General features: G+C 41.8%; 1 protein-coding gene across 1 annotated transcript in view; it reads right to left on the reverse strand.

Annotated features, from left to right (window-relative positions):
* The window catches only part of IGFBP2 (insulin like growth factor binding protein 2), a 40,008-nt gene extending 16,363 nt beyond the window's left edge, over positions 1-23,645 (reverse strand). The window contains exon 1 of the mRNA XM_075181098.1: positions 22,940-23,645. Coding sequence (XP_075037199.1) covers positions 22,940-23,288 — 349 coding nt within the window. The 5' untranslated portion in view covers positions 23,289-23,645. The remainder of the gene's footprint in view (positions 1-22,939) is intronic.
* Between the last annotated feature and the right edge of the window lie 3,382 nt (positions 23,646-27,027).

Raw genomic sequence — 27,027 nt, forward strand, 5'->3', positions numbered from 1 at the left:
AGCTCCCAGTACCGACTGAGCTCTCCTCAACCTGCTCCCAGTACCGACTGAGCTCTCCTCAACCAGCTCTCAGTACCGACTGAGCTCTCCTCAACCAGCTCTCAGTACCGACTGAGCTCTCCTCAACCAGCTCTCAGTACCGACTGAGCTCTCCTCAACCAGCTCTCAGTACCGACTGAGCTCTCCTCAACCAGCTCTCAGTACCGACTGAGCTCTCCTCAACCAGCTCTCAGTACCGACTGAGCTCTCCTCAACCAGCTCCCAGTACCGACTGAGCTCTCCTCAACCAGCTCTCAGTACCGACTGAGCTCTCCTCAACCTGCTCCCAGTACCGAAGGAGCTCTCCTCAACCTGCTCCCAGTACCAACAGAGCTCTCCTCAACTAACTGCCAGTACCAACTGAGCTCTCATCAACCAACTGCCAGTACCGACTGAGCTCTCCTCAACCAACTGCCAGTACCAACTGAGCTGTGCTCAACCAGCTGCCAGTACCAACTGAGCTCTCCTCAACCAACTGCCAGTACCGACTGAGCTCTCCTCAACCAACTGCCAGTACCAACTGAGCTGTGCTCAACCAACTGCCAGTACCGACTGAGCTGTGCTCAACCAACTGCCAGTACCGACTGAGCTCTCCTCAACCAACTGCCAGTACCGACTGAGCTCTCCTCAACCAACTGCCAGAACTGACTTAGCTCTCCTCAACCAACTGCCAGTACCGACTGAGCTCTCCTCAACCAACTGCCAGTACTGACTGAGCTCTCCTCAACCAGCTCCCAGTACTGACTGAGCTCTCCTCAACCAGCTGCCAGTACCGACTGAGTTCTCCTCAACCAACTGCCAGTACCGACTGAGCTCTCCTCTACTAGTTGCCAATAACGATTGTGCTCTCCTCAGTCAGAACTGATAGTGTTCTCTTCGACCAGCTTTGAGTCTTTATATTGCTCTCCTCGACTGGTAACAGTGAAAGGTTCCTGAGCGAGTAATCCTCACCGAATGGGGGACATAGCATGAAAGATGTGACCTTTTAAAAAAAACTAATAGGAAATGCTAGTTCACGCATATGCGCTGGCCGCACTTGCTCAGAACAGGCCCGGGAGGCTAGAGCTGGCCCCTATCCAAATTTTGCTGTGGGTTCCAGTGATTCACTGTTCTGCCCCTTCACCAAAACATGGCACATTGGACCCATTATCTGTGCACTGATCTCTGCGTGGTTTAAACATCCTTCACATAGATCTGTTTATGACTCTAGTCCTTCTGTCCCTCTCCTCCTACAAGCTCAGATAAGGGGCAGGAAGGTGAGGATGACCCTCCACCATCACTCTGATATCAGACAGGGGACGGTATCACTCTGGACGCCGTACTTCAGTGACTTTATGTGAGTTGGCCCAGAGCGAGCCACAAAGAATGTGTTTCAGATTCATGCTACTTTTGCAAAAGAGTTGGCTGAATGTTCCTGGCACTGGAGCTGTCATGTAACACCTAAGACTTCCTTAAACCTCGACTGCTTTTTGTCCCCATTAAAACCTTATGGCCTCCGAATTTTATTACAGTAATTTTATCAGTACAAGGGTACCTTACTGTATCCAGGTCCTGCTTATAACCCAGCCGTTGCTAGATGTACCTGGGAGGTAAGTCCTTCTGATTTTAGCTGCATTTTAATGGTGTTTAAAGTATAAGGGTCAGTGTAGGACCTGCATATAATGAAGTGTCCTTGAGGCTGGGATGCAGGCTTAAATGTTTTGATCAAAATATGCACCAATATCTCTTGATTTCATTTTGTTATATACACACAGATATGCAGTGTTAAGGATAAGCACTGACAACAACTGTCTCTTTGTTTTGTATACATATATAGATATTTATATTGCCACGCAGCTGGTACTATGTATAATATGGGATATACTGAGCGCGGATTTATTTTTTCTCTCATTTTATCAGTTGCACCTATGTTTCTCACCTACAGTCCTACAAACAGCACTCCTGTATATGTCTAAGTCTCATCACCGCGCTATTGCCACTTGGGATTTGCTGAGGTGAACGAGCCCTGATGATGCAATTGGCATCACGTCGCACCTTTCTTGATGAAGGAGAGCGTTACCCAGCATCCTCGCATTCACAGCTTTAAATAGAAGATGCATCGAGAGCACAGACAGGACTATCTTCATCATTAACACGAAAACTTGCACCAGATCTTTGGAGAGGAACAAAGAAACACCCAATAGAAGACTCACGAAAGTCATAATTAAATGCATCATTTAATCAGGCGTGCAAGCCAGTTCTAATCCGCACAGTAATAAACTGCAGTACCCCCCCACAGGGTCTCTACACTATGACGGATAATTACAAACTTTCAAAAATGCTCCTTCCGGCAATATGAGTTTAGTTATGCAAATGTGTTTATTGGTCCATCCATTCAAAGGTGCATGTCCACAGCCCAATTTTGGTACCTGAAAATCAATCACTTCAAAGTCCCGGCTAATAACACCTTAGGACCAGACCCTTTATTGAATTAAACTTTGAAACTTTCAGGCTTTCTCCTGCATATTCAGTTTATTTGTCCTAAATTGATCATGACAGGGAAAGGATTTTGGGACTGTGTGTATGATATGCATCACCGTTTCAGAAGCAGCACCCCACACTCACGGCGGTAGTTGCTGGCAAATTTTAGCCCAGGGGGCAAGAATCTACTCCAGATTAGAAAGCCATAAAGGAATTTTCTGGTTATATAGGTAATTCTGAAGCGTTTTTCAACCACAATACAGCACATATGCTGAATATGTATGTATGCTTCTAAAAAGTATATAGTACACATAGACTTGCCCCCAAGAGCTTACAATCTAAATCTATGCAGAAAAGAAGACATAAGGGGCTCCATACCCTTTGTTTTCATGTTTGCATTTATCTTATCTGCCTGGTATGTTCCTTTGGTATATATGTCCTGTTTTCCCCACTGTACGACGCTGCGGAGCACTGTGGCAACTTAAAAATCTACGATAATAATAAGTATTATACAAAACTAGATGACTGGAACGTGCATAAGGTATAGTGAATCACTATTAATACTACAAACTAATGAAGAGACATTTCTGTTGGGTAATGTGGGATAAAGATATTAGCAGGTTTGAACATGTGGTTAGAAGAGTGACATTAATCTGCTTCTCTTAGTAACACGTTGAAGTTAAGAATGTTCTTATAGAGATGCTTTAGACATGTATATTGTTGCTGTAGCCATTGCAGTTGGTAGTTATCTGTGTCAAGTTCAGTCTTGCTGACAATAGTGTCACTAGTGAGTTGTAACCCTGTCCCTTTAAATGTTTCTTACCAACATACACTGAAAAAAACTGAATACTTTAGGCACTCTTACTCCAGGAAGAGGTAACGAAAATAGTTATTACTTCTTAAAACTCAAAGATAATGGAAAAACCCCAAACAGGCAACACACTGCCCTTTTGGGAGAAAGAAAGCATAACCCTAGGTCAAAAGCAAGAAAAAGTAGGGTTTAGAAAATGTCAACGGCACTCGATCCCCACTTTACGTAAAATTGGGACAGATTTCAGCCTCTAACATCACTGGAACACTTTATTTGAACAATAGTAGAAATGTGTGGATATCTTTTCTTATAACAATCTATTCATTAGAGTCTACCTACCGGCTCTTTATGAAAATGTAGATGTAGCTAGCAAGAATTTATGGCGAAATGCGTAGCATTTGCACAAAGGATCGCCAGACAACGAAGCTTGGAATGACAGCCCTGATCCAGAATATGGAAAGGCATTATAGTCTCCTTTAGGAAAAAAATGTAAGACCCAACGAAGCGGATGGATGTTCCAAAAATAAAAAATGGAATTGTTAATTGTGCCTCTTGTGTTGTTGTCCTAGCGGATGGTGATCGGGGTGATGATGATGTTCATGTCGATTCTTCTAACCAGGACAACACACAAAGAGAGAGAGGCTCTCGATATATAAAAGAATTGTGTTTAATAACAAAAATATAAAATATTGCACTTACATGTGCCAATAACATCGGTGGTGAGAGACAGCTATATCTTATTGGCACATAATTGTAAGTGTAATATTTAAAATGTTATTATTGTTACTGAACACACTTTGCTCTATCGAGAGTCCTTGTCTTTGTTGTATCTAGCACCTGAGTAGAATAGAAATCGCACCTGTGTGGCGGGTGGTACGTGTGAGATCTCCTTGCCTATTGCGTTGCCGAATCTCTACTACGCCAGTGTAGCGGACTTGCTATTGTGGATTTACATGAACCACCTTCTTGAATATAGCCAGTGACTAATGATTGTTACCGATCAATTGTGATCATGTGACAGCTCTGTGTCTGTTTGCATATTGATCGCTCTGTTGCTGAAGCTGCAGCTGATAACAATTGTGTAGCGCACAATGTAAGATCGCAGCGAACGTCATTTAACGACTGCAACGATTCCACGGGAAATTTCCAAACAACCACTTCTGTCACCTTCAATCGTTACTGCTGGAAGTTTCCACAGATTGAAGGAATGCAACCGGAAGCATCCTACAGCTCCCTCCCTAAATTTTTAGTAAAAATTAGATCTTTAGAAATAATGACCCCTAAATCAGGCCTCGCCATCCTGTGTCTCTCCAGGTGTTGTGTTGTGATACTACAAGTCCAAGCATGCCCTAACAGCTGTCTATCTACTGGCAAAGCATGCTGGGACTTGTAGTTTCACAACACAACATAGCCACAGGTTGGGCAGAACTAAATTTTAACATCTGAGCACCCTTAGCTTTTACGTGTAGAATTGTGATGAATGCTGTTCCCACACAGATTGTAGGTTTTAGGAAATCCATTTAGAGCATTCTGTAAACCGTAGCAAATCTTTGCAAGCAGAATAAAATTTGCAAGCCAGGATTTGTAAATTTGAAGCTGAAATTCAAGCCTAATTCAAGACACTAGTCGCTACAAGGTTAACTGTAATTTTCGTTTGCTGTCTGTAAAGGTTATTAAACAAGACGTATGATTAACTGTGATGTGTATTTATGGTCATACGAGGAGTACACAAATTAACCCCATCTTCCAGGATCATAGATCCCGCTCTGCAAGTTCCATCAAGACCCATCTGTCAGTGAGCAGAGAGTTGAAAGTAACACTAATTTGAGGTGTAACCGTTTCCCCGGCGTTCCACTGTTAAGACACGTCGGTGGTTTTTTAAATCTGGCCTCCAGGGCTGGAATCCCTTTGGCAAGCGAAGCAAAACATTATTTTATTTTTATTTTTTTTTGCTCATAAAATCATCACCCAGATAAGTACGCCCTCTGGGCACACAACAGACGAACAGAGCAATGACAATTATCAGGGAGTTCCCCAGTCCCATATAGAAACTTGATGAACCGAAACCGCGCAGCTGTCAAGCCCAACTCAGAAATGAGGCGAATGAAATTGATGAAAGAGTCCAAAGTCCCCTAACTTCTTAAATTACCCTAATAAAACAGGAGGATGAAAAAGTTACTGTATTCTTTACCCACAATGACTTGCCTGGTGCTAGGCTGAATAACACCACATTCTGACAACACCAACGCGTTCCACTGTATGTTTACTGTACCGTAATATCTGTATCTACGTTTATTCACATCATAGACTTCTGTCCTCTTGTGCTTGGCAAGGCGGAATAGAGGCAGGTATGTGTTTGGTGATTACAGTAACGTGTATACGAGAAAGGGTGGCGCGCTCCCTGGGGGCGCAACATAATTAAACGTGAACGCAACACGATTTTTTCTATGATTTTCTTCTGTTATTGCCATCCTGTGCATTGTACAAGTAGGTCTGATACTTAGCAAAGTACAGATTCATATTGCATTGGTATGACTGGCTATCTCCCAGAGATTGAAGCGACCAGCATTTCTGTTACCTAGGAGACTGCAAAGAATCATACCTGAAATATGAAGCTTTGGTCAATAGTCCTATGATCACCTGTAGCCTGTAGTTGGCAAAACATGGTACATATTTGTACAATTTACTGCTAGCTCTTTTACTTAAGGCAACTTATATTTTTGGTTTTGTAATAACTAAAACACATCAGTTTTTTGCAAAAAAGACGGCATCACAGTAGCCAAATCTAGTCAATATTCAAGTATTGTGGGTATATTATTTACCTCAGTTGTTTATATATAATAATGTGTCATAATGGGTTATCTGCTCTTTAGTAATTTGGCAATTCTAAACTAAAATCCTTTATGACTTTTTGTTATATTTAATATAGAATTAAACCCATGCTTACTGCTTTCATAGGTAGGATGTAAATATATTTTTATTAATATATTTCTCACCTTATTATATGTCTGCTGAAATAAAATGTGAAATATTCTTCTCAACTGTTTATACTTAACGGTAATGAAATTCTAGATTTGGGGCTAATTCACACCTCTCCAATGTTAATGAGCTATTTAATTGCTAACGGCTGAAAACCAAATAAAAAAAAATTTGATTAAAGATTCTGAAAGGTCTCTTCCCCACCAATGCAATGTAAAATTTTAATGATCATTTGGATTTTTAGAACTTGCCGCAACTTATTTCTCAAACGGAAACACGAGCTATCAGCACAACAGTTTGTGGGTATGTAGTCCACATGGAAAACGTCATGCGTTTCACCCATTTTCCTCCACGCATTTGGTTGAGTGATCCCTGAAATATATAGATACATTTACCTATTCCTTTTTATAATGACTTTTTTTTCTCTCAAATCAGCAAAATAAGATATTGTGGGCCATTTACAAAGCAGAATAAAATGCTTGTAAATCCTATTCAAATGTATTTCTGGCTTTTTAAAGGTAAAGAGGCGTAAAAGCAATAATCTGTTTTATACGTGACCTCCCAGTTTATGGTGCCTGTGATAGGGTTATTACACTCTTGAATTATAATTTAGCAGCTTTGCACCGCTAGGTAAATTCGCTTCACTGTAACTGCAATCGAGTTTCTGAGAATTGACATGACCGAGTGGCTCCAGTACCCACCAGCGTATATTAGATTTAAGGTCAGAAGAGGTAAAACCTAACATAACAGCCCATAACAGTAGTAAATAAGGACAAGGGCAGCCGTTACAGTATAGGGCACTGCCGCAATAACATTGTGTCTGTTTGTCTTTTACTGCAGATTTTTTTCCACTGTTGGGTTATAAAGAGCAATGTCCTGTTCATCAAAGAGATTTCACATAGGGATTTCAGACCACATCTCTAAAGTAAGTCAAATGCTATTCATGTAAGAAAACAACGTAACTTCTGGTCAAAACAAGCCACATGGCTAACAAACACACCAGCAAAAGGGCTTTTTACCAGAGGAAGTATAGTATGGGGTTCCAGGCACTAGGAAACCCCCCTCCAAGCCTGGGGCACTGTATAATTGAGGTGGCTGGACCCTGCTCCCGCTTCACATGGCTCTGCTTGAAAAGGGAGAGCTGCGTGCACCTAACAGTAGTGCACGCAGCATTGCCCGTGTATATTATGGGGATAGGGAGAGTTGGAGAGCAGCCAAGCACTTTCTAAAATTATAGCCACGCCCCCATGCATGCTGGTCACGCCCACTGGCGGCGTGGTGTGGAAACCCCCCTCTGCTAATCCTGCGTTTACCCTTGCCATAGGTGCTCTTAGGTGCCCAGCCTAAAGAAGGATTGCCCTTTTCTGCACAGCTTCATTGAAGGATGCAAAGTTCTGCACATTCTAAAGCCCACACAGTAGGTTCTTCGAGAACCCCGTTATACGTTTGAAGAAAAACTTGTGCAAGCAGGAGAGAGTTATCTTCCGATCAGCCCACTGGCACCGGGAGCGCAGGTGAGCAACATTTTCTCGTTTAAGTTATCTTAATTCACCCAAAACTCAATTTTTTACCACTCAAATTAAAGATTTTACTAGGCTGCGTATTACACAGCTGAATAATTCACATGAAATGCCTGAAGGGTTTATGTATAAATAAATGTGTCTCTTTCACTCCTCTGCAGCAGTTTGCATTGATAGGAGGACGGAGCTTCTCAGTCACATTTAGTTTTGTAGACAGGCACTGTGTGGATTGGCTGTTTCATATTTAGGGGTGGGGCCACTGATGTCACAGTCACTTAAATTACTGTAGTCTCAGTTTATCTGTATTTGTCTCTATCGAGACGCTGTCTTAAACAGTTGGAGGGGCCTCAGCTATCTGCACGGGATCGGGGAGGTAATACCTTATTTTTTTAATAGAGCTGCAGCCTCAGGGTAACACTGAACAGCGAAATTTACCTTCATGGTGCATTTCCAACAATTTTGTGGGTTTATCTACCAGGGGTCACTTTGATGGGAAAAAATACATACACAGTGCAATTTTTTACACAGAGATACCTGTTGGGTACAATTATCTGCAAAAGCTTCACTTCCAAAATATTACCTAGTATCACATTTTATTCTCTAACTAACACATGTGAATGTTCCTTTTTTTCTCCTAAAATATTCAGTTATTTTTAAACAACTCAAAATACATTATGGCTGTCTTTGCTTTAGAATGTTATTTTTTTTTTGTTTTAATAACATTGGGTTTTTTTCTACTACTAATTATATTTTTCTTCAACAAAGAGAGTCTGGAGCGAGCAAGAGACGTCTCAGTGAGAGGGCTGGCCTGATATACCAGGTGTCGGTAAAACTGCTGGAGTAAAGAGGGTCTGTGGACTCGTACTAAATCCTCAAATATGCTATATTTCCAGCCCATCTGGCTCATTAGAATTAGAATGTTTTGGTTTTGGATCTGGATTAACTTTGTGTTCTGGTTTTGGTTTTGGCAAGACTGACAAGAACACTGCTACCCCTCCTGTTTCTGTGTGAGCAATGTCACTGGAGACTGGAGAGTGACAAGAACACTACTACCTCCTGTTTCTGTGTGAGCAATGGCACTGGAGACTAGAGAGTGACAAGAACACTGCTACCTCCCGTTTCTGTGTGAGCAATGGCACTGAGCAATGTCACTGGAGACTGGAGAGTGACAAGAACACTGCTACCTCCCGTTTCTGTGTGAGCAATGGCGCTGGATCTCCTGAGGAGGGAGGTACTTATGGAATCCAACACCCGTGAGTTCCGACAACGCAACAATGACATTTTGCCTCAATTCAGATCAGAGGACGCGCAAAAGTACTGAGCGGGCTCGCCAGCCTACTCGAATCCCCTAAGTTCGGATGGGCTCGGTTTTCAGAAAACCGAGCATCTCTAATTATTACAGAAATCTAAAAATATCCAGAACGGCCCCCCTTCTCGCCAGCTCCCCCGTTGTCTTGAGCAATCGTTTGCTGATACTGCAATCATCACCATTTTCTCACACCAATCCTTGTGCGATACCAGAGCAAATGATGCAATAACAAAACAAAGAACGACTTCAGGACACATATGTAAACATATCGTAAGCAGGACAGACCTTAGTGCACTAATCCTTGCAGTGAAATGTTTATTGGACCTGGCTATGATGTTATGTGTTTTGCATTTTAGGAATCTCTTCACTAAATATTATATGGTATTAAATATAAATATTACATGTGATACATGCAAAAGCAGCCAGTGCTATCCCTGCATGCAAAAAAAAAAAAATTGCATTTGCACCGCACCATGGGTTGTCCAATTGCAAATTTGCACCCTTCAGATGGATTTTCTCCATGACCCCTAATAAGGGTTGGTGCATCTATCAGCTGCTGAACATACACCGCTCGAATGTGGTGACATTGGGATATTTTAAATAAACCTGTAGCCTGTTGTCGTCCACAGTGTCACATTATTAAGCACATTCTACTTTGTTAGTTTGATATTTTCTCCCAAAGTCCTTGTTTCCAGGGTCACACAACTCCCTATACAGCTAATTATGAACGGCCCAGGATCCCATCCGTTCTTACACAGCTTTAAAACTTCATGGAGTGGAACGAATCTCACAGAAATTAACGATTAACTCACTGTTGTGTAGCGGAGGGTTACTGAATACCCCAAATTATTTGCCTGCGGAGCCAATAAAAATAACCTGAGAGTCAATGACGGAAGGCCCAGCTTTGCCCCCTGCTTACCAGCTGTGTGTAAACACCTCACACACTCGCTGACACTTATTGGCAACAATAGTGTTGTGAGTGTGTAGAGATGCAAACTTGGGGCTAGATTTACTAAACTGCGGGTTTGAAAAAGTGGAGATGTTGCCTATAGCAACCAATCAGATTCTAGCTGTCATTTATTTAGTGCATTCTACAATATGACAGCTAGAATCTGATTGGTTGCTATAGGCAACATCTCCACTTTTTCAAACCCGCAGTTTAGTAAATATACCCCCAAGTCCCTAAATTTAGAGAGGCCACAACACACACTATTTTACATTGGCAGGTGTCCCAGACTGGCAGCTCCCCTTAGGGATAGGTTAGCTTGCCCTTCTCATTGGTAGGGCACCCAGGTAACCATTCCCAAGAAAGCGGAGGTGTTGCCTATAGCAACCAATCAGATGCTAGCTATCATTTATGAAGTCCATTCTAGGAAATGATAGCTAGCATCTGATTGGTTGCTATGGGCAACACCTTCACTTTTCCTTTTTAGAAAGTTTGATACATTTAACCCATAAGGTCACTCCGTTACACCTATTTCATGTTCGTTTAAAGCGTTGTTCATAGTCACAAAAGGTTGTGTACAGTTTTCCATACCTTGGGCCCCCCATAAATCGGGTCATTTTGAGCCGTTAAGTTTGCTCGTAGAGAAAGAAACCAACCCAAGATTGATTGTGGACACCAAATAAAGTGAAATAAGTATAGGACCCTGTTCCCATTTGTCTTCGTGTTTTTAATTCTTGGAAAATAATAATTGTAGTTGATAGATTTCTAATTATAGAAAGCAGGACTATCCTGAGAGAAAGCACCCGGCACCCCGGCACAGTACACCGCGACAGAAGCATTTAGATGCAGAAAGGGTCCCTATAGAATTGTATAACCACATAATTGGCATAATGCTGAGTTGGACTCATGTTGGGTGTAATTCACGCTTAAAGTCACCCATAAACAGAGCCCTAAAATAGGAACTGTCCCTCTGAAATCAGGACAGTTGGGAGGTATGCGCACACATATGTTTCCGGTTTCTTGGTGAGCATGTGCAGTTCCTGAATCCTTTACATATTTATTTAGGAATGGTATTAATAGCAAATTTATTTAAAAAATGACATGTGGATTTTAAGACAGATCTCATAGTCAATGATTGGATGCATCAACTGTAATTAGAGATGCTCAGGCTCGGTTCCCGCGCCCTCGTAATTGAAAACGAGGCAAAACTTCATTGTTACGTTGTTGAATCTCGGATCTCGAGAGCTTTGGATTCTATAGTACCGCCCTCCACGGCGATCCAGCTGCATTGCACAGAGGGACACAGAAGGGGCAGCACAGTTCTTGGCAGTCTCTAGTGCAGTTGGGCAGCGTCATAGGTAGAAAAGAAAGAGGAGGGGTAGCAGTGTTCTTCAAAGTTTCCACATTGTACTGTGTTATATAGGTAACATACAAGGAGGAGAGCTCCATTACTCTATTGATAATTGTCAATGCTGAAATACAAATAATAGGTCTGGCAGACTTGGTCTTCTAAATCTGCAGTCTTTGTTTGAAAGTGTATGAAAATAATATTGTGACCTGTGAGGTGGTCAAAATTGACTGCAAATGACTTGAAATTAGTGTTATTGAGGTTAATAATAATAAAGCGAACAGGCAAAGACGGAAAGAGCAGCCGATTCCGCAGAGATTGAATCTAACACAGCGCAGGACATCCTACAGATCCTGTGTAGCGATAATTAATCACGCGCCGGAGGCTCTGACATCAGACCACGCCGTGCGGTTTATCTGAGCTCGCAGAGGCAGAAGAGACGTCACTGAAACCTTTCGCAGAAATTTCTGTGGTTGAACTTTTATTGTCCATAAATAATCCCAACATCCCCAGACACAAGCTGGATGTATTCTTGGAACGTCCAACTGTCCGGCTCATGTCGTATTAACCCTTTCTACCCTCGGAAGACATTATTTCAGTGACGACGTAATGAATTATGTTTGCTTCTTATTGAAAGAACAGATTAAACCTAAAATAGAAGTTGTCTTATATAAAAGAGCAAGTATTACCATCCACAAATATATATATATATGTGTGAACGTTTTCATACATTGACAAAGCTTAAGATGTTTAACATTGTATTTACACTGAACCTGTGTGCGACGCTTTTGTTCTCTGTTGACTAAACTATCTTTAATTCCAATAAGCTCCTGAAACTTTACGTATATATGAAGGGATGTTATTAGTAGGTCTATAATATAAACTGTCTTGTATGACAGGGTTAGTGCTCATTCAATAAGAGCTATCGTCATCATCATTTATTTATATAGCACCACCAAATCTGCAGCGCTGTACAAAGAATATTTGTCACTCACATCCCTGCCCCATTGGAGCTTACAGTCTAAATTCCCTAACATACACCCACCAGGGAAATTTTGTCAGCAGCCAATTAACCTACCAGTATGTTTTTGGAGTGTGGGAGGAAACCGGAGCATCCGGAGGAAACTCACGCAAACACGGGGAGAACATACAAACTACACACAGATAAAGTCATGGGGGGGTATATTTACTAAACTGCGGGTTTGAAGAAGTGGAGATGTTGCCTATGGCAACCAATCAGATTCTAGTTATCATTTATTTAGCACATTCTACAAAATGACAGCTAGAATGTGATTGGTTGCTATAGGCAACATCTCCACTTTTTCAAACCCGTAGTTTAGTAAATATACCCCCAGGTTGGGAATCGAACTCATGACCGCACCGCTGTGAGGCAGAAGTGCTACCCACTGAGCCACCGCGCTGCACCGAATTATGTTACGTCATATCATTAGTTTATACTTATCAACTTATTTGCTTCTCCCCTCCGCCAGGGGGCAGGGCATCGCAAATTGTGTCAATTTGGTCAGCACAATCATGAAATTTTTGCCAGGATAGCAATGACGCTCTCCTGCCATCGCACAGCGGGGGACAGGGCTATGACGACGCGAAACACATCATCAAGACCCGACTCACATGGCCTGATAATGCCTTTGGCGTCATCATGGGTCCGCCCGCAAGGGTGAGGCGGTATCCGGGATGGTTGCCTACTCTCCCGGTAGTCTGGGAGAACTCCACAAAATTAGGGTTGTGTACCAGATGTAGGCAAGTGTGGCGTATGTATTCCATCACGCGTTTTGATTGTAAGCTCTTCAGGTCAGAGACATCTATCCTAATATTTCTCCTTTAATTGAAGTTGTTGTCTCCAGAATGTTTTCTTTTTATATATAACATTATAAGGCACTGTGTACAATATATTGTATTATACATAGTGTTATAATATAATATATGTATGTAGTATTTATGTAATATATATATATATATATATATATATATATATATATATATATATATATATATACTGCCCTCTATGCTGGAGCTGGGCACCACATTTCACGTTCTCCTGACAATGCCACTTTCTCATAAATAAAACAACTTATTTTAATAGTTTCAGTTGCATTCATCTGTGTAATGTTGATTTACTTGGAAATACAAGTACACATTTCTGTACACACAGCCTGTTAGTGTGCTCAGTGCACTCAGAGCGTGGGTGATGGAGGCATGTTTACCTTAGCACAGTATTTGGCATTTCTGAGATAAATTGTTTAAGTCAGTCATGAGGCAACTGGGTAAGAAGCGGTTGCATAAGGAGCTATTTGTTGTAACGTCCCACACAGCTATCACAGGGCTTAGACCAGGCTTTCCAACTACTGTGGAACTACAGGTCCAAGCAGGCCCAGACAGAACTGTCCTGCCAGGCCTCTTAGGCTATGCTACCACAATGGCTGGAGATCAGCAGATTGCCTATAGCTATCAGGGTGCGCTGAGACATGAGGCTCCAAAAACACTATACAAAAACATTCATTAATCAAAAGTAGTAAATATTTTGCTTGAGTACAATAAAGGTATTCCCAAGCCTCAGAGATATTTAGTTTAAAAGTTATTACCTTAAAGAATTGCAAGCAGCCTATCAGGTTACCACTAGGGGCACTGTTCCATTGGAGTCTACTGGCACATTATTACCTATTTAATTTGGCTACGAGTATAGACCATGCACATGTATTTTACTAAAGGTACATAGACAAACAATATGATAATGAGCACTACGCAGGGTCCAGCAGAAGAAAACTTGCATGGCTACAACTGGCGGCCAAACTTCACACGGTTCACACGACAGATTGCTTCCTTATTAGAAATCTCCTGGTAGACAGCATGAGAGTAATAACTCTGCCCTACATACTAAGCCGACCCCCTGAGAGCATGAGAGTATTCACACTGCCCTACATACTAAGCTGGACCTTTGAGAGCATGAGAGTAATAACTCTGCCCTACATACTAAGCCGACCCCCTGAATGCATGAGAGTATTCACACTGCCCTACATACTAAGCTGGACCTTTGAGAGCATGAGAGTAATAACTCTGCCCTACATACTAAGCTGACCCCCTGAATGCATGAGAGTATTCACACTGCCCTGCATACTAAGTTGGACCTTTGAGAGCATGAGAGTAATAACTCTGCTCTACATACTAAGCTGACCCCCTGAATGCATGAGAGTATTCACACTGCCCTACATACTAAGCTGGACCTTTGAGAGCATGAGAGTAATAACTCTGCCCTACATACTAAGCCGACCCCCTGAATGCATGAGAGTATTCACACTGCCCTACATACTAAGCTGGACCTTTGAGAGCATGAGAGTAATAACTCTGCCCTACATACTAAGCCGACCCCCTGAATGCATGAGAGTATTCACACTGCCCTACATACTAAGCTGGAACTTTGAGAGCATGAGAGTAATAACTCTACCCTACATACTAAGCCGACCCCCTGAATGCATGAGAGTATTCACACTGCCCTACATACTAAACTGGACCATTGAGAGCATGAGAGTAATAACACTGCCCTACATACTAAGCTGGATCCATGAGAGCATGAGAGTAATCACTCTGCCGCAAATACTAAGCTAAGGCAGTGGGAGCATATATTAGTCTCTTCAATTTGAATGAATTCATTTCAGCTGTAATCTCACACTGAAAAGTAGATAGGTTAGAAATAAAATCTAATATATGTTTATTTTTCTATAAAATGGCAGCAGAAAACATGATATTATTAAAAATTCTATGATACAAAGTATGTATGCAGCAGTCTCTGATTAAGGACCAGCTTCATCTTTGTTCACCAAGGGAAAGAATTTTAGGATAAAGATTAAAATAACAAACAATTTGGATCCAATTATTTTCTTTGTAAAGGGATAAAAAATGCAAACACTTAAAAGCTGTAATGTTCCATCCACTCAATGCAAATAAGATGGATAAATTCACCTCCGTGATGGTGTTAAAGTCTGGGCTTTTTGTGTAATTGAAAAGTCTCCTCCACGCCCAAAATTTAATCTTATTTTAATATCTTGCCTGCAAATGTCATGTTAGCAGCAGCAAAGTGCTTAATCCAGTTTGTAATTGTAACTATATTGTAATACACAAATACCACAACAATGATCCCCCCATCCTGAGCACAATCTCCTTTCCCATAAATCCTCTAGTCACACAATGGTGTATAGCGGAATAAAACGAAACAGGACGGGCGCAGATTGAGTCATGTGGCATCACAACCGATGCAAAAAGACTTTGGGCTCTATAGCTATATATGTGTATATAAAATATAACTATCTCTATATTACACAGTGACACTTTCATCTTACGCTTGGGGGCTTTTATGACATAAAAGTGTCCACCTAAAAATAAAATAGTCAAATGTAGCAAACAAAAAACTTGCTATGAAAAAATCCTGTAAATAAAATTTCAGTTAGTATTTCCTGCCAAAATCTCTTATCATCTCTCAAGTCAGCGAATAATCACTCATCCCATTCAATTCTATAGAGGATATGACAGGCGATTAAATTGCAATATTGCAGTGAGCGAGCTCTGTAGCCTCATCCGAAGGGCTCGTACACACAGACCTTGTTGTACTTTTGTCCTCACTTTAACACAGCGCAGTGGCCTAGTGGTTAGCACCTCTGCCTCACAGCACTGGGGTCATGAGTTCAATTCCCAACCATGGCCTTATCAGTGTGGAGTTTGTATGTTCTCCCAGTGTTTGTGTAGGTTTCCTCTGGGTGCTCCAGTTTCCTCCCACACTCCAAAAACATACTGGTAGGTTAATTGGCTGCTAACAAATTGACCCTAGTCTGTGTGTGTGTATGTTAGGGAATTTAGACTGTAAGCTCCAGTGGGCCAGGGACTGATGTGAGTGAGTTCTCTGTACAGCGCTGCGGAATTAGTGGCGCTATATAAATAAATGATGATGATAATGATATTTGCATCTATTAAAGCGTTACCAAGCTTCCCTGCAGCATAGGGTTCTATGTACCTAACGAGTGTTTCCATTATCTGCTACAGAGTGTGAATGTTTCTGGATGCTACAGGCAATGTCAGAATTGACACTTTAAAATAACAGCCGTGGATATGAGGCCAAGGAGAGTTAAATTAGGGAGTGAAATCACTGCTTTCTCTAAGCCTTATTTATCATCGCTTGGCCCACAATTATAAGCTTAGGCCTTGTGCTAATCATATGTTTCTCTTTTATTTCTCAAACATGTACATTAGAAGCCCACAGCCCTGGAAACCTCAGTATCTGATCTCAAGGGGCAGGTTACAGACCTCCTGACAGCTCAACTTGCCATCGAGAAACACTAAGGTTTCTTATAATGAGGTAAACGCTTTCATGTAATCATAGACACAAGCACACAACTCAGAAGCGTTTTTATACATATCACACACATATACATAACACATATTAATGTACAATGAGATTGATAGTATCTGCATGCTGTGACCCCCTGTGGTGCTCTGCAAGCTGTCAGTACCAGTACACAACTTCTGGCACCCTACTAATTGTATAGTGCCAAGAGCTTACCAATCAAACTTCCCGATACCCATGAAAATAGCTTCAGGAACTCTGATTGGTGAATAGCAATATCCATTCACCAATAAGAGAACATGAAGCTCCCACAACACTGATTTGTGAATGACATGCTATCCACCAATCAGAACCAGGGAGCAATCCAGGTTGAACAATAGCTCTACAGGTATAGGATCTGTAATGCAGAATAACTGGAACTTGGAATCGCCAGCATAAGAGGTTTTTCTATCATTTGGAGCACCGTGCTTGAAATTAACTTAGACAAAATATCCCAGCCATTCCCCATACTGGCAGACCCCTTCCCCACTAAATTGCTCAGCAGTGTAGTGCTTAGCAGCAGCCATACACGGTCTCCAGTGATCCAAATCTCAACCCTGGCACCCCAAGCAGACCCCGCTACCTGCAAAAGGAAATTCTTTACAAGACAATTAATTGGTGATTAATACTTTCCTCTTACAAAACTGCTCTTTTACTTACCAAACAAACCTGTTTCACTTCACTAACTTCACTAATATCCTCCCAGTTTTCTAACACCCCACAGTACTTTGCCAACTCGTTTCTCTGCCCACCTGAACTAGCTCCCCCTTCCTCCCTCAAAGGCCATGACTTGGCCACCTACTTCGAAGACAAAATAGACACCATTTGCAGGATATCTACTGATGCCACAGCCCGCATGCTCCACCAACCGTTTCCTGAACTTCCCAATGACCTCTCACTTCATTCTCCCCACGACCCAAGGACAACGTTTCTGCACTTATCTCACCCCACATCCTGCCCCTGTAACCTTCTTCACTCTTAGGTTTTATCCTCCTTATCCCCAATTACATTCCTGCCTCTAGCTCCCCTCTGTATTCTATCTACCTCCACAGACACATTCCCATTCTCCTTTAAACAAGGGCTCATCCATAACCATTCCTAAAGAATTGATTGCTTGACCCCAATCTCTCTCTCCAAACTATGTCCTATTTATCACCTCCCCTTTGCCCCCAACCTACTTGAGCGACAGGTGGACAACCACCTATTTCGCTTTCTCTTATTTTATTCCTTTCTCGCCCCTCTATAATCTGGCTTCCTCCCTGAACATGTCACTGAAACTAATGACCTTACAAAAGTGATCAATGATCTACGGGCAGCAAAATCTAAGGATCACTTCTCTATACTCGTTGTCCTGCTTTCCATGCTGTGGACCACACTTCTCCCCTGCACACCCTTCATGCCGTTGGCCTTCACGGTACCGGTCTTTCCATGTTCACTTCCTAAATATTCAACTACTCCTTCAGTGTCTCCACCTCTGGCACATACTACACCCACACTATCTGTTGGGGTCACAAATGAACTCCAGCTTTGGCCTTCTGCTTTTTCTGCTGTACATTTCTTCTCTTGGTGAACAAAATCACTCGTATGTACTTCAGTTCCAGCACTACACTGGTGACACCCAAATCTACCTCTCCTCGTCTGACCTCTCCCCTTCTCTACTATCTTGTAAGACCAACTGTCTCTGAGATTACAATCTCTGTCCCCAAGAGTTGTACTCAAAGCCAAACTCAACTTTTCCATCACAAACTGTTTCAATTCACAGAAGACCCAAAACGGCCAATCAATTCACTATACAGCATATATCTTAAGCAAACTGTCCAACATTTGTTTGCATCATTTTTAGCAACGTTTTTGAACAGTGATTCTTCCATTGTACGTGGTGAACTGACCCTACAGCCATTCATATAGCAGGAGGACACCATTATCAGTAAGGTATGTTTCCTCTACATCCCCTCCAACAATTACACCTGATTGGATGCTTCCAATACAATACATGCCACTCATTTCACTATCACCAAGAAAAGGTCACTGCTGATGTAGAAAGTCATGATAGTCTTTTGTCAATGTTGTCACCGTATAATAAAAGCTTTATATAGTTTTGTTCGTGCATGTGTTTCTAATTTTAATACTATATATTAACAATGTCTTATTGTTTTTAATGATGGAACTGAAAGCCCTAATCTGATAGGACAGGATCCAAGCAGCAATGAGATGTGGTTGGGGATGTTCTCTCTAGGTCGCTCAACCAAACAAGATGTGTGGATTTTGGCTTATAAAGCGCGGTAGGGGGTGTAGAGATGTGAGGACATAGGAGAGATGAATGGATACAGGGAGACATGAAGGATAGATGGTCATAAGGAACGGTGAAAGGAACACAAGAGCAGATTGACACAGAAGGGAGAGGCTTGCATCATCTACTGTATTTGTATGGTCAAAAGGGATCTACAATGAATTTCAAACTATCAGAGTCCCTAAAGTTTTTGGGGTCCTAGGCAGCCCCCAGGCCCCTGGGCCATTTATCTACATTTCCATACCACCACTTTGATCGATGCTAATCACTTTATTATCAATCAATGCAATCATAAACATTGTACCAAACCAGCAATGCAAATCCAATGAAAGTGTAGGATTTCCATACACAGGAACACAAGGTCCTCGGCCTCCGCAGGCCAGCGCCACCACCGAATTGTCAACCAACATTATCACTGCCGACACTACAGGGTGGCAGGTGAAGGGAACATGGTGACATTGGGAGATATTTAGGGCAGCAACAAGTGTTATTCTAGCTTTTTGGCTGCACCAGCGTAGCTCACTCAGATGCAATAGTGTAGTGGTCTCACTCAAGTGAACAGATTGAGCTACATTAGTGGCATTAATGGCAGACGACCGCTCTGAATAGAGCCTCGCTACTAGTCCAATCTTCACATTTACACTTCCGTTAAGTACAATCCTCCCAATCCATAATTCTCCTATGTTAGTATCCCCACCAAAACCCATAGCCGTAAACCTAATGCTGGGAACTCATAGACTATCCCTGCCACCCAAGAGATAAAAGTGAGTGGGCGGGGCCAGTGTTTAGGGCGGTGGCACATTTTTTTTCACTACTTAAATTGCATTTGGGTGGGTGATGCCTCCACACTGGTGAGCGGAGCAGGTTGGTTATGAACTTCAATCAAATCCTATGTACAAATAAATGGATTCAACCACTGGGATTAACTTAATACTGTAAGTGAAACTCAAGACTTTGCTAGCTGAAGTTTTGACCCCCCTGAGCGGATACTTTCTCTAACTCCTGATGGTCGTAGGATGGGATTTTTCAGTTTAATTTTAAACGAAGCTCTATTGGAAAGTCATGATACAAAGGAAAATATAATTTATCTCAATTTTACAAGTTTGACAATTTCTGTTTTTCGGCTTTTAATCGTCAATATAATTAGATTTTTTACGGTGGCAGCAAAATCCAATTTAGCGCCTCAGTAACCAAATACTCCTTGAATGATCATGATCACTCCCAGACAAAGATTAGCAGTAACAGCCAACAGAGACATTTGAAATCCAACTTGCACTCTTGTTCTCTTTCTTTCCAGCAAAAGTACTTCTGTACAGTACAATTCTACAATAGTGTATCATCCAAATCTCTGCAGAATGCTTCTGAGCGGGCACCAGACAACCAATTATACAAACTGCTTGCAAAGTATATTTCATGTGCAGATCAGAACAACCCCTGTAATCCTCAGGATTGTGCGCCTGCTATAATTACAGGTAGTCCTGTAGGAATTTCAAATGATCAGAGAGCTCAAAGCACATGTAACAATCACCCATATTACTCAGTAATAAAGTATTTTTTCCATTAGGAGGTTTGGTAATGTTGGATGTTGCAGAAAAGGTCATTACAGTCATTTGATTTGTTAGTGTCATTGCATTATAATTCACCCCATCAAATACATCATAATATATCATATTAAGCAGCTTCAGCAATAACCAGCAAAACAACATCTATGGTCAACTACATGTGATATTGCTGGACACAAGCGAAGGATAGTACAGTTGATCAATGTACTTCAATATTTTTTTCCCCTATTAAACTTGTAGTTTGTAAAAATCTATTTTTTTTAATGCTAAAACATTGTTTTAATTGCACACAGCAGTATGCCTTTAATGAGGCAAATTGAGGCAGCTGTCACAGGCAGTAGGTTTTGGGGGCTGCAAAACTAATTTGAAAAAAAATCTACATTTTCTGCTGCAAAAGTGTAAATGATTGCATTATTTACTTTTGGCAAAATAATGTTATTATCATACTAATGTTTGATTTCAACAGTTTGCATTACTCATATAAAAATGTGGAAGAATCTATATAATTATATATATATATATATATATATATATATATATATATATATATATATATATATATATTGTCTATACAATGTGGGCAACCCCCTCTTGCACCCAGTCTGTACATGGTGAGTGCAGAGGACCTATGTCTGTTTTTGTTTATACAATGTAAGTCCCATCACTCTTGCACCCCATTCTTTACATTAATTAATTCCAACTTGTGTCAGGTGAGTCCCAGGTCTCCCATGGCTGCTAGTGCTAGGGAAAGACTTGCCTTTAAAAGCTGTGTGCAGGTAAGCCTTAAGCCCAGATAAATAGCATAGCATTTGATCATGTTAGGACTGACCAGATTGGGAAGACTTTGGCGTGAGTTGGTCAGCTTAACTTGTATTGCAATATGTGGAACTAACATTCCCTGTTTTTAATATAGAACAGTATTTAGTACAGCATTAATTATGTGTTTGGAGAGTGCAGAGTATCCCTCTTTATATATATATATATATATATATATATATATATATATATATATATATATATATATATATATGTGTGTGTGTGTGTTTTATTAAAAAGTTTTTTGCTGGGATGCCAAAACTACCTTTTTTGTCCTGTTTATGTTTTTTTTATGTTTTTAGAATTTTTTTTCTATTCTCTTCAGACCGGATAATTTCATCATTGGACCATGGATTAATTCAAGGAAAAAAATACCTAAAAATGATGACATAAACTGTATTCTACAAAATGAACATTTTTTATGGTGGCTTTAACTAAACTACGCCCACTTTACACTCATTAGCATAAGAAGAGAGAGGGGTAAAATAGAGATATCATATCTAGAATATGGAGTATGAAGAGGTACAATCCCAAACACAATGCAACATTTCCATTCCTTTACAGAAATCACTCTTATCTGAACACCTGGCATAATTCTGTGCAGTAATACCCTAACACCTCTCAGAGCACCAGAAACTGCCAAATCTGTTGTCCAGACACCAAAAAGTGAGGCAGACAGTCCAAAGACTAACACAAAGGATGGCTAGACTCGGTGCTCACTGCAGCATCACAGAGTACTTACATTATTGTCATCTCCCTGTCTATATGCTGCCTGTAATTACATTTCTGGGGCTTGGAGTGTATGACTTGCACAGATTATATGATGCAGACTCTCAATGCCATGTGTCTATGTTTAAACCCTTTGTCTCCAGGCTGCTTTTGCAATGTCCCTGAAACATAAAATCAAAGTAGCTATTAAAGTGCTGAAACATAGATTGAGGCGAAACTGGATAAAACTGCCCACATCCAATTTCCTCTCACCCAGTCCCTGCCAGCTATGTTCCCTGTTGCTCATTAGTTAGTTAACCATGATCTCTCCCAGTTGCTGGACCTTTGGACTGTGTTTTGTCCTTGTAACCCATTGTACACACATTGCAGTACCTGACCTGCGATACTTAGGAGCAAGTCCCCGGATACTACTAATACCCCCTCCCACCCCCGCTGTCTAAATGTGATATTGCATTGGCTACCAAATAATATAACAGTTGTATAATCCCATGATCCATTGATATATGCACATAATTCTCCTTCTTCTGCATATAGAAGGAGCAGTGCCAGGTATAGCAGGATGCACCAGGTATAGCAGGATGCACCAGGTATAGCAGGATGCACCAGGTATAGCTGGATGCACCAGGTATAGCTGGATGCACCAGGTATAGCAGGATGCACCAGGTATAGCCGGATGCACCCAGCGCCCCTTTATCTACCACAGCATTACGCCCCCTCCTCACCCTGGACCACTCTCACCTGTCATGCGCTCCTGGCTGTACTCTGCGTTACTCCTCTTAGCGCAAGTCCCCTGCCCCTGCACCAGAGCCTGCAGGGGCAGCTCGGAGCTGGGGTTCGGGTAACAGCGCAGCCCCCCGGCACAGCGCGCCGTGTACACCCCACAAGACTCTCCCTCCAGCCGGGCACACACCGAGCAGCAGCCACAGCCAGGAGCCCGGACCAGCTCCACGCACAGAGGACGGGATGAGGCGCCTGGACAGGCAGCCAGGCGCTCCGGGGTGCACTGTGGGCAGCGGAACAGGACCTCGGCGCTGGCTGGGGCGCACAGGGCAGCCAACAAGATCAGCAGGTTCCCGGAGAGCTGCATCCTACAGCGGCACAGGTAAGGTTACACGGCTCCTTCTCTTGCTCTGAGCACGGGTTCTGTTGCCCCTTTTCTTATCTGCCCCCTGGATTTAGTGCCCCTCTCCTTAAATGCACCCTGGATTTATTGCCCCTCTCCTTCCCTGCCCCTTGGATCTATTGCCCCTCTCCCTCTCTGTTCCCCCAGATCTATTGTCCTCCTAGGCACTTTCTGCTCCCCCTTTCCCTCCCTTACACTTGGATCTACCTATTGCCCCTATCTCACAGACCCTCTGAGCTATCTATTACCCCTCTCTGTTACCCCTCTCTATGCACTTCCAGCTACTCTAGTCTGGCTTTCCTCCTTGTTCTTACTTGTACCTATCATCCAACTGGCTTTATTAGTCCTCCACTCCCCTCCTCTCCTATCTCCTCCTCCTTTCCGCCCTAATCCCTCTCTCTCCTTGTCTCCTCTGAGCTCTCTCTCTCTCTCTCTCTCTCACTTGTCTCTTTCTTTTCTCTCTCTGCTAATACTCTATACTATGTCTCTTTCTTCTAATGTCTCTCAACACCACTACACATACAGGACAGATACATTCTAACCTTAAAACTTTCTGTACAATCTAGTTCTGATTTTTCTAACTGCTTGTTCCAGAGATGGGACAAATGTATCTACATTGTGATTATTGGACACAGTACAAGACCTGTATAAATACTATTACTAAGAGTTGTAAGGCCAGAGCACATAAATACAAATGTCATCAATATATACTTGCTGTTATTATTAATATTATTCTTTTACTTACTAAACGCCAACTTATTACACAGTACACATTGAGGGGATCGTGATACAAATTAGCAACGTGAAACGTAAGGTAAAGAGGGCCCTGCCCATAGGAGCTTACAATCTAAGAAACCTAATTACAGATTTATAAATTGCCAATATCTTGTGCAGCCCTTTACCGACTAAGTAGGGTCTACAAAGCATTCTAACAATTAAATTATTTAACCTTTATGCAGTGACCCAATGAGAATCAGATCTTTGGTCAACAGAGTATACTGTTTTATTAAGTTGCTTATAAAGCGATTATTCTTAATATTATATTATTATTATTATTATTAGCAAAAACAATAACAAGGTTATTAACTCCTCATTGTTATCTTTTGGGGGGGGGGAAACTGTCCCTCTTTTTGACTCGCAGGGGCAATTTGCGTTCATTAAAAAAATCTGCAGTTGCAACCCTATGCAAAGTGTCATCTATCTTGATTCCAGTTGGCACCAGTGCCAACTGCACCTGGTTTACATCAGGGACATGTCACATACACTTAAGTCCGACTTTGCTCCATGTTTTCAACCATCTACTTTAATCACAACAAACGCGTTTCACAAGTAGGCATCAAATAAACTGCTAAACTGCTTGGACATGTCTTCAAATGCTACCAAAGTGCGTTATGTTATATGAATATCAAAAATCAAGCAATCTCCTAATGGGTGCGTTTTCCAAATGTTAATATATCTTTACGTAAGTATACCGTAAGTGACTAAAGTGTTATGTGCAATAAAATATATATGTAATAAAATGTGGCCATCATAAAAGCAAGTCTTTCCCCAAGCGATAGGAGCTATTAGACACCCAGGGAATCACCTGACCCAGGCTCGATAGGGAGGGAAATGATTTATCTTTTATAATGAATACATTGAACATTTTTTTTTGTTCTTCCTGTATCATGTTGTGCTATGGCTCACTGTTTTCTATTTATTTCATGTACGGCGCTGCGGACTCTTTGTGGCGCCTTATAAATTAAAGATAATAATAATAATAATAATACGGTCTTAATCTCCATTGGGAGATATGAATGAATAATGTGAGTGGAGTTACGTTTACATCCTCTATATGATACAACCACCACTAAGATGGCAAGTACTGCACCAAGAGGAAACAGCTAATTTGTGGTTCTGAACTCAGGCGCGCACTTAATAGGGGTTTCCTGCAGCCCTAAACCCCCCCCCATGCGTCGGGACCTCCCTCCCTCTGTACAATGGGCACCCACGGACCCTCTGACGGCCCTGCCTGGTCCTCCCAGCTCCTCCCACCACAAAGTACAACATTTTGGCCGTCAGAGGGTCCGTGAGTGCCCTAGGCTGGTAACCCGCCGGTTCACGTGCAGTGAAAGTGAGTAAATAAGACCAACGCTGCTGGCCACAGGAGTAAGCACAAGTCTGTATGTGGTAGCATGGTGGCTCAGTGGTTAGCACTTCTCCCTCACAGCACTGGAGTCATGAGTTCAATTCCCGACCATGGCCTTATCTGTGTGGAGTTTGTATGTTCTCCCCGTGTTTGCGTGGGTTTCCTCTGGGTGCTCCGGTTTCCTCCCACAAATCAAAAACATACTGGTAGGTTAATTGGCTGCTATCAAATTGACCCTAGTCTGTCTGTGTGTGTGTGTGTATGTCAGGGAATTTAGACTGTAAGCTCCAATGGGGCAGGGACTGATGTGAGTGAGTTCTCTGTACAGCGCTGCGGAATCAGTGGCGCTATATAAATAAATGGTGATGATGATGATGATGTGGTCTCTGGAACAAGAGGATCTCCCGATACCTATCTACCTGCTTCTACTCATGTTACAGTACGTCAGTGAAAGCATGATGTTTAATGCCGGTGGGTGACAGTCCTTACTTTAATGTAACCCACAAATTAGGCTCCAGCAAGTAATATTTTATAAGTTAAAAAATAAGGAAATAGTCAAAAAGTGTTAATAAGCCGGACTTTGACGTGGTATTTTTATATTAGACACAATTTACTTTCCCAGTCCCGCAAATAGGTGCACAAACCGTCTGCGCGGAGCCATGTTCACCTGTGTACACAATGGGCCGGAGTCATTAGGGAAAGTAAGGCAAAAAAAAAGGAGTAATTTTTCTCCTGGATAAAACCATGTTACACTGCAAGGGGTGCAAATTAGTTTATTATTTATCACATAAGATAAATACTTGCTCTTCTTTCATGTAGCGCACAAATACTTGATAGCTTATTTGTAAGTGAAATTTAAAGCTGATCTAGGACATGCCCTACCCCAACTATAAATCTGTCATCACATTTTAAATTTACCTCCCCTCCAATGCAACATGGTTTTGCCAAGATGCAAAGTTACTCATTTTATTTTGCTTTACTTTCCTTAATGAATCAGGACCATTGTGCGTTTTTGTTTTTTTTTTAAAACGCTTCTAATTTAGGCAGACGCACGTCCGTATTCAACTACAAACAGATCTAAATAACCGTCTCTTACTGAATACGGGTGTAAGTTCGGCACTTGCTGTATTGACGTAACGCCCTGCAGGATACGTACAATACATATGTGCACTATAAAGTCCTAGCAGAACGTACACAAAAAAAGTATTCGATTAATGTCACCTGTTACGTTTTGTTTTTTTATGAAATACTTTTATTAGAATGTTAATAATGTCTTTTGTACATTAAATACATTGTTACAGTTGCTCCTGATTGCAAACACATGTATACACAGCCGTCATCACTAGTAATCAGCACTTACACCGGACCTGTAGCTGCTGCAAGTGATACGGCAGAAATACACGTACTTTAGAGATGCCCAAATCTTGAAACCGGCGCTGCTGTATGCGCTCCAGCTTGGCACGCCCTTACTGTACATTGCCTACGTCCATACGCCCAGTCCTCTCCCTTTTCTACCCATGAAATTGTAGGCAGCTGCGGACACTGGCGTATAGTTCATTTCTGGGCATGTGCAGT

Source organism: Mixophyes fleayi, chromosome 7 (genome assembly GCF_038048845.1).
Source record: "Mixophyes fleayi isolate aMixFle1 chromosome 7, aMixFle1.hap1, whole genome shotgun sequence".
Classification (NCBI taxonomy): Eukaryota; Metazoa; Chordata; class Amphibia; order Anura; family Limnodynastidae; genus Mixophyes; species Mixophyes fleayi.